The sequence below is a fragment of the Macrobrachium nipponense genome, chromosome 30 (genome assembly GCF_015104395.2).
Source record: "Macrobrachium nipponense isolate FS-2020 chromosome 30, ASM1510439v2, whole genome shotgun sequence".
In the NCBI taxonomy this organism is placed as follows: domain Eukaryota; kingdom Metazoa; phylum Arthropoda; class Malacostraca; order Decapoda; family Palaemonidae; genus Macrobrachium; species Macrobrachium nipponense.
In genome coordinates, this window is record NC_087218.1 from 72354753 (window position 1) to 72364239 (window position 9487).

Sequence of the window (9487 nt, forward strand, 5' to 3'; positions counted from 1 at the left end):
TCCTGGCTGCGGGTATGGGGGTACGTCTGGACTACCTTCAAAGGTCAAAAGTTCCTAACTGCTTTCAAGGATTCCAGACGACCTCCTCTTGAGCTGCGTCGATAATCTATCACGACTTGGAACGTGAAACGACCATAGAACGACTTGGAATACAGTATATGACTCCTACCGATAGGCAAGATTCCTTCGTTCCTCTGCCTGGAATCGGTGTGAAGGTGTGGTGGTTTTAGATGGTCGTGTCCTTCAGGGAGCGCTCACGCACGCACAAACACACAGGTGATGTTGCCCGTAGTCGGGTGGGTATCGGTGGGTAGGAAGGAGGAGGCCTGGATGATGTACCAACATTCCTCTTTGCCCTGATACCGTCCGTCGTCGTCCTTCCACCAACAGCCTCCTCCTTCTGTGGTTTCTAGTGTTGACATTCCCCTCTGGAGGTGGTTATCGGTTAACTTCCGAGACGATATTGTCGTTGTGTGTCCGTGTACGTCAGACGTCCGTCTGTCCGTGTGTGTATGTCAATGTGCACCGTTTGGTTGGGTCGACGACGCGAGCGAGCCGAGAACCTCTCTTGGCGCTACTGCCCAACCAAGACAACCGAGTCCCGACCAACGCGACTCGCGAAGCAGCAGTTAGTGTCTGGCAGCCAGTGTGCGAGAAGGTTGTGCGATGCTCTGCTGGTCCGCCCTCTCCCTCCTCCCGCTGCTCCTGGCTCTGCTAGGGGCAGCAGAGGAAACCAGCGCTTATTTCGCGGACTGGGGCATGATAGGGGGACGCCCTCAGGAACCCACGTGCGTTGACATCCCCCAGAACATGCCCCTGTGCTCGGGAATCGACTACACCAAGATGAGGTTGCCCAACTTACTAGAGCACGACACGCTGAAGGAGGCCCAGCAGCAGGCCGGGTACTGGGTGCCGCTGCTTAATCTCCGATGCCACCCCGACACGCAGCTGTTCCTGTGCTCGCTCTTCACACCTGTGTGCTTGGAGAGCCCCATTTACCCTTGCCGCAGCCTCTGCGAAGCCGTGCGGAGCGGATGCGAAAGCCGCATGCAGACCTACAGTTTCCCTTGGCCCGATATGCTGAGGTGCGACAAATTTCCGCTTGACAACGACATGTGCATTACCGTCCAGCACACCAAGATGCCAGGACCAGGTCAGTCGTGAGACTTTTGCCCTTTCTTCCTATGTATGTTTGGAGTCGACTTCTAGTTCAGTTGGGAGGTTACGCCTTTTAAGTTTTGGAAACCAAGCAATTTCGTAGATTACGGATGGAATATATTTTTTCAGTTGGGAGGTTACGCCTTTTAAGTTTTGATAACCAAATCCTTTCGTAGATCACGGGTGTAATTTATTTTGAATTGATTTCCAAGTCGGAGATTATTTTTTATGAACTTTTGGGTCCGATAAATACGCTTTTCATATACTTCAAACCGACCTCCAGATCCCTTTTGGTGATCGCATTTTGTTTCCAAGTCTCAAAATAAGAACTGCAAGTTAGTTTCTTATGTTCAAGTTGAAAAAGAATTCTTTGGGTAAAAGTGACAAATTCAAGTTTCATTTGTAATAAATAGAAGGTTAAGTCTGCAGTCTGTGATGCTGTGTTTTACTTAGCCAAAAATAAAGATTGCGATTTTTCAGGTAATTCTATTTCTGTTCGCATTGGGTGTCGGCGTCAACCAAGTTGGATTATTTAAGTATAGTGGAGTTGAAGATTTCAACTTTACAGGATTATATTACAGATGTAGATCAACTGCTCAATTTTGATTGACGGCATTAATTTGCCTTAGATGCGGGTATTTTCATTGCGCATTTGAAATGTTGACGTAGAAGGAAGTAGAATTAAATCATAGGAATTTTTTGAAATATAGATATATATATATATATATGAATTTTTTGCAATATTTATATCAAAGATATATATAGATATTCTATGAACGCATATATATATTATTATATATACAGTATTTGTATTCCAAAATAAATTTTTTGGACTGCCGTCTGACAAACATAGAATTTTTTTCCATTCCGATTTGGAATAGAAAGCTGATAACATTTCATCGCTAACGAGAGATTTGTTATTCGAGCGCGATAACTTATTGCAATCTGAAAGTTGCTTCTTCTCTGATTTTCGTATTCGATTGTAAATTGTTTTCAGCCTCTCTTTATTGCTTCCGTTTTGCTGAGGAATTCGTCTGAGATTTTATTGTCGGATAAGATTGCAAGGTCGGTTTAGCGTCCTTCGTGACAGATGAATGTCATTGTTTGCAGCCAAGTATTGCACGTATTACGCAATTTCAGAGAAATCTTTCAGGGAAATCTTGCAGTGACAAGGTGTCTGTCTGCACGTGAAATTGCTCAAGTTGGTGTAGAAAAGCTTTTAGTAGCCTCATTCCTTTACCCCATTGAGGCGTCAGAGATGTGTATTTCTGGTGAGTCACGTAAAGCCGTTGGTCCCGTTGCTGAATAACCGCTGGTTCCATGCTACGTAAAAATACCATACAAACAAACAAAACAATCATTCCTTTACCTATTTATTTTTCAAATTTTTCCATGAGGTACTTTTCATGTCCACGTACACTTCGATTGTAGTTCATGATTGACTCATGTCTACGAATGGTCTACTCAACAGGCTTTTAAAAAGCTCTTGGTTTTACCGAAGATCATGTTTTCGAGTGATTTTGTTGTTCGGTGGTAAAAAAATTCACTGTGCGTTTTCTGCCATTTTTCCTTTAGATACCTGCATATATTAGTGCCTTATGTAGCATTGGAATCTAGGGGAGCTCTTTTATTGCCAGATGCGCAAGGCATACAAATTCTCAGTTTATCTGGTTAGTGTTGGGGTTATGTTCAGTTGTTACTATACGTGCATGTGTTTGAGTGTATTTGCTATTCAGTGCGATGGAGTCTAAACATTTCATATACGTGTAACTCGAATTTCATCAGTGCAAAGCCTGGACAGCCCTGTATATATATATATATATATATATATATATATATATATATATATATATATATATATATATATATATGTGTGTGTGTGTGTGTGTGTGTGTGTGTGTGAACTTCAGTTCGTTCGATTAGTTACGTTTGCAACGTTGGCCACGGTGACCACCAGGACAAAAGTTACTGGCGGAACATAAAGGCGTTACAAGGATTAGGATCTGTCTCAAAGACTTGTTAGTCCATCCGAGGAGACATCGTATGCTCACTTATCTGTAGGGGCAGGTTTTACTGTGCATTCACAGTGTCCTAATGATTTTGTCTAGGTTTCTTTTAAACTCTTGTACATACGCTGTTGCTGTTTACTTCTTGTTGGTATAGGCTTGCAGCTTCACTTGCCGCAAACCTGAAAGGTATGACTTGGTGATTTGGGTGTAGTTTCACTCTTGCAGTTGTCGTTGAGTTCCAACGTAAAAGTGTCAGTTTTAACTTTGTGGTTACGATTTTCTATAGATCGTAGGCACTTTATTTTAAGTATTGGATGGTGCTTAAACACAGCATTGGTTTTAGTGAAGTGGTTCTCAATCTTTTTATTGCCACGCCCCCTCTAAGAGTTGTTCCTTCCCTCCACGGCCCCGTTGAGTCTATGAGTAAAATTCCCTCCCAGATTTAAAGGAAAATGAAAAAGAAAGAGAAGGGGTTTCGAAGGATAGGCAGGGAGGCTAGTAATTACAAAACATGGTAAGACCATGTTATGTAATAGACTATAGGAAACTAGCTTTATAAAGAGAAACGTTTGCACTTTTTCATAAACTTGTGAATATTAGTTCACTCTAGTGAAGAGACTGACGAATGTAATTAGAGAATTATTAAGTTTTCCCTAGGGCTAGCGCCTCTCCTGGAAATTGATAACGCTCCCCTTAGGTTGAGAACCACTGATTTAGTGCTATTTCTGTAATAGCTAACTGCAGTTTCTTAGTAACGCGCTTTATAACTTTATTTTAATCTACCGAATCAATATTAGAAGTTCCTCGTGATTTTATTACAGATTGTGACGACGGGGGAAATCTTGGTCACTTATATATATGATTTGGTACTCGGTTGCCTATTTCTGCTAAAGGACCACTTCATTTTTGAAAGAATGGTTTAGTAATAACAGTAGTAACCGTGACAACAGCGATAATAATGATAATAGTAACGCTATTAAAATGATAGCAGCAGAGATTATATTCATTAAGAAAACAGCGTGACGTGATATATATATATATTTATATTATATGGAAGTGTGTGTTGTGTGCATGCGTGTGCGTTGTAGTGTGTGTGTGTGTGTGTTGTAAGGTTATAGTCATTAGTGGCGCACAATGAAAAGCGTGTGGTGCATAGGGAAGGTGCCAGCTCCTGGCACCCTTTGCCATCTGTATGTCAGATGACTGTACCTTGTAAATGTCACGAGTTAATTTTGTTTATTCATTCTAATTGTCGTCACAGGCTGCTCTAACCCTTGGCGGCTACGACGTCATCGCGTAGTGACAGTTGTTCGAAGTAGAGGCTTCATTGGTTAGGCAGAATGCTGACGTCCACACTAGGCCCTCTAACCCTTTTGACACCTTCCTATCTCATGATTTACAGTCTCATGCTGGCATAAGCGAGGTTGATCTAAACCAAACTAGCATACCGTTCGTGGTGTACTTTGTCGAGGACTGAATGTAAAGGATGGTAGGATGTAATTTGTATATGCGTATATATATATATATATAATATATATATATATATATATATATATATTGCGTGTGTGTGTGTGTACTAGGCACGAAGATATAGTAATTCAGTCGTATTCCAGATAGGAAAATGAAAATGTTATGTCTCAGGTAATGCCCAACAGTTTCGTCCTCCAACGGACCTCTTCTTGGAGCGTTTATTAATAAACCCTCCAAGAAGAGGTCCATTGGAAGACGAAACTCTCGGGCTTTTTCTGAGACATACCATTTTCATTTTCCTATGTAGAATACAACTGAATATGTGTGTGTATGTGTTTATATTTATTATATATAATAATTTATATATATTTTTAGCAATTATTTTTTGTTTATTTGTTGATTTTTCTACTACAGTAGGTCAGTAGCAAGGCACGCATTAAAATGATTAAAGACTCGTGTTCTTGTCAAAAGTTACGACTTACAGAAGACTGTTACAATAGCTGACGGTTAAGTGGGTCCCGTCTGATAGAATGAGGGCTGAAGAGGTCGTCTAACAGTAAACCAGAATGACGAAATGATATTGGGTGCATTACCTATTTTGTTTTCTTATTTATATATTTCTTATTCATTGGGGAACATAAAGATTCTAATTTTTTTCTGTCGTTTGCTGCTTGGATAATATGCATTAGTTTTGAAGCTGTGGAGTTTTCGTTTTTGAATACAGTTTTTGGCATTGGGGCTTATTATTTACTCAGCAGCTTGAAGGTGAATCTGAAAGTGACCTCTCTCTCTCTCTCTCTCTCTCTCTCTCTCTCTCTCTCTCTCTCTCTCTCTCTCTCTATTCGTGCCTGAGGTACCCATGCTCGATCCCCAAGACGGGCGAGGAACGAAACAGAGTTAGTCACGTTTTCCTACAATCTCAATATGCCTTTGTTGATCAAAGTAGTGAAATGGATTGTCTTCTGTGGGTCGTACATCGGCGAATAAAGAGACAAAATAAATAAGTAAAAGAATAAATAAGAGATGTGAATGATCAGAGGTTCGTCAATATGTATACCATGCGCGAGAAAGGCTTTGATCTTTTGAGGACACATATTTGCCGAAATGATAGAAGTAATATTATTGAAAATGAAAATGAAAGCGCTTTTGCAACAGTGGCCTGTAGTGTCAGGATGCGGTACACAGTTTTGAGAATAGTGATAAAATTCTTGAATTCGATTATTTCTTTTTTAATATGGAGAGTGTATTTACATAGCGTTCGAGTTTCTTTTCTTTTTCTTTTTTTCTTTTTTTTTTGTTACTCACATTAAAACAAATTTTTTACTTGAGGTTAATTTGACTGATTTGGGAGAGGTCCATGAATTATATGTTGTATGTTGAAATTTTAAATTTCCTTGATTTTTCGAAAATACATCTATAATATGTCAGATTATTTTCATGTAATCAACTTGGAATTTTACATTACATCATATTTATCGTATTATAAGTTTAAGATGACTACGTTATTTTCATTACATTATATTTTTTGTTTAATAGTTGACTTTACTTATATTTAACAATAATGTTAAGCTGAACGAGAAGAGAACGGAATGCTACCTAACTCTTTGATCCACGGCTAAAAAAAAAAGGAATGGAAAAATTAAGAGCTGAACATAATAACAAAGGAATCGATGGAGCCGCCTTTTGAAAGCGGTCGTAGTATAGGAAGGAAAAGGAAATCGATACAAGAGGAGATTTACAAAGCCTTTGATAAAGTCGGGAAAGGTCAGAGAGATTGATTTGCGATTTTTCGTGATACGGCGTCTTTTTAATGTACGTCCGTTCCTTTTTTTTTTTTTTTTTTTTTTTTTTTTTTTTGCTGTCCTGAAGAGATTGCGACAAGGTGGGGAAGTGAGGGGGAAAACGTGGATAAAGTCATCGTATTTGATTACTGGGAGGAGTGTGTGTTTTTGAAGAAAAATTCAGTGTCTTATGGAATGATTTTTGAGCCAATTAAGGAGAGAATTTCGTCTTAGATGTCAGTGCCTTGAAATTTAGGAAGTTTACCTAATACTAGCATGTATTTTCCTTCAATATATTTATTATTTATATTAATTATTATATATTATTATTGATGATGTGTTGTGTTTTTGTGTGTGTGTGTGTGTACTGTATAGTAAAAGCAAGCCGTTGTCACTGCAACATTCACCCTTTACCTTCTGGATCGAAGAACTCTTCTGCAACTTTTATTATATTAATCACTTTAGATACCAACTCGGAAAGCTCACCAGCAGGACGTCGCAACCCCCCTACACATACGTGGCCTCTCGTCCGTCTTGCACTCACTTTTGCATCGTGGGTGCTATATTGAGTTGAATATAGAATTTAGACCAAAGGCCAATCACTGGGACCTATGAGGTCATTCAGCGCCGAAATGGAAATTGACAGTAAAAGCTTTGAAAGGTGTAACAGGAGGAAAGCCTCGCAGTTGCACTATGAAACAATCGTCAGAGAGGGTGGAAAGTCAGATGGAAGAAAGAAAATACGAAAGGAGGTACAGAAGAAAGAACGAAAGTAGTTGCAGCTAGGGGCTGAAGGCACGCTGCAAATAACCTTAAGTAATGCCTACAGGGCACCGCATGAGGTCCACTGACGGCACTACCCCCTTACAGGGGAATGCTATATTGTGGCTACGAAAGGTTGATACTTAATTATAATAAGCGACGGTGTCACTTTTCCCATCCTACCGAAGGAGCTGTTTAATCCTAATCCAAAATTGTCCACTCTCTGGGTTGATTAGGAAGTCAAGTTAAATTCTGAGAATGGGCAAATGCGAGGGTTTTGTCCAGCTATTTGTTTTAATTACAAGTGACTTAGCTTTTAAGTATTGTATGCGTGTATGTGCATGCATACATAAATATGTATGTATATATGTACGTACAAGGTGAATAAATACATACATACATGCATTTATTACATTTTTGTATGGCGATATGATAAAAGATGAAAGTATGCACTATATGAATTCCATCCTTGTGTTCCGCCTTTGTACTAACGAATGGAGAGATGAGATAGACAATCCACTTTTTATCGTGACCCGCGGTCACTTACTTAATCATCCATACACGATCCAATGGCAATGCAGATACCAAAAAAAAAACCAAAAAAAAAAAAAAAAAAGGGCAAATCTACCCTTTTCTTTGAAAAGTTTTGATGTGATTAGGGAAAAATGGCAGAAGAGCTCATCGCCTTCGAGTCTCAGCTTTTTGTAGCTGGAGTTGTTGTTGGAAATTAAGGTGGCCTTGTGCCAGCACGGGCTCTTGCTCATAGAGCAGTCCGTAAGTAGCTGGAGTATGTCGTATTTCCGTTTTAATACCTTTTCCATTCCATTTACCTGACACTATCCAATCCGAAGGGGGTATTAGTGCCGTCAGTACACCTCACACGGCGCACCGTAGGGATTACTGAAGGTTCTTTGCAGCGTCCCTTCGGCCCGTAGATGCAACCCCCTTTCCTTCCTTTTTACTGGACCTCCATTCATATTCTGTCTTCTTTCTTGCTATCAACCTCTCCAGACACTTGTTTCATATCAAAACAGCGAAGTTTTCCTCCTTCCTGTACACCTCTCAAGCCCTTCTATTCTCAGTTTCCCTTCCAGCGCTGAATGACCTCAAAGGTCCTAGTGCTTGGCCTTTAGCCTAAATTCTATATTGCATTCCTGCCACTTTCCAGGCTTTTCTTTGCCCCTAGCTGCAACCCCTTCCATTTCTTTTTCTGTACCTCCTTTCATATTCCATTCTTCCATCTGACTTTCCACCCTCTCCTAACAATTGCTTCATAGTCCAACTGCTTTGAGGTTTTCATCTGTTACACCTATCAACCCTTTTACTGTCAGTTTCCATTTCAGCGTTGAGTGGCCTCATAGGTCACCCCAGTGCTTGGCCTTTGGCCTAAAATCCATATTCAATTCATTTCAAGCTATGCCATCTCGTTGCAACCTGAGTATTTCACTAGAGTGTTATAAGAGGAGTTCATCTTTTTTTTAGTTTTAGTTTATAATTTTGTCAGCGTTCAGACGCAATGATAGAGATCTTGACGTACGACACGTGAGAAAATGGGTTGTAAATAACTTTCACTGATTGTCAAGACACTCACGCGAAGGCTGATAGATATAGTTAGCAACTTTCACTATGCAATTTGAATGAGATTTCATGATGCGTTCCGAAAACTTCAAGACTGGCGGATAATCGTTTTCCTAAGGAATCCGTTTTGGAGAACATTGTCATTCGTAGCCTTTTGAAGCTTCAGTTATCTGAGGGATATTCCGAGGGCTGACGTCTTAATTGGACGAACACTTGTCAACGCGACTGCAAATGAAGTGGGCGCTGATGAAGCCTGGTCAGAACTTGCAGGGGTGGGGCAACAAACTCCACACCCCACACACGCCCCCCCCCCCCCCACCCCCACCCCCCCCCCTCCTTCCCGCTTCCCCGGCTTCTGGTTTTTAATGAACACAAGCAAGAAATGTTTATAGCTCCAGAATGGCGGGATAGAAGAGTTGACATAGACGGGTATGGGGGAGCTGGTCTTTTGTAGCGCGGGATCTTGTAATAGTTGCATAGTCCGATGCCCTTATAGGTATGAACGTACCTGGATAAAAGAATAGGCATTGCTGGCCCTTAAAATAGCACGGGCTCTTGTCTCAGACGAAAGACTAAGCATTGCTGGCCCTTCAAATAGCACGACTCTTGTCTCAGATAAAAGACCAGGCATTGCTGGCCCTTCAAATAGCACGGACTGTTGTCTCAGATAAAAGAATAGTCCATTGTGGCCCTGGGTTCCCTTGTCCCTTATAGCACGGGGCTCTTGTC

The 9487-nt window shown here is 40.6% G+C and overlaps 1 protein-coding gene across 2 annotated transcripts in view; it reads left to right on the forward strand.

Annotated features, from left to right (window-relative positions):
* The first annotated feature begins 368 nt into the window (after nucleotides 1–368).
* Nucleotides 369–9487, forward strand: part of LOC135202592 (secreted frizzled-related protein 5-like) — a 162036-nt gene continuing 152917 nt past the window's right edge. Inside the window, exon 1 of one of the 2 annotated variants that reach the window (XM_064232101.1) lies at nucleotides 369–1153. In XM_064232101.1, coding sequence (XP_064088171.1) covers nucleotides 667–1153 — 487 coding nt within the window. In that variant the 5' untranslated portion in view covers nucleotides 369–666. The remainder of the gene's footprint in view (nucleotides 1154–9487) is intronic. The other variant, XM_064232100.1, reaches the window with a different exon arrangement.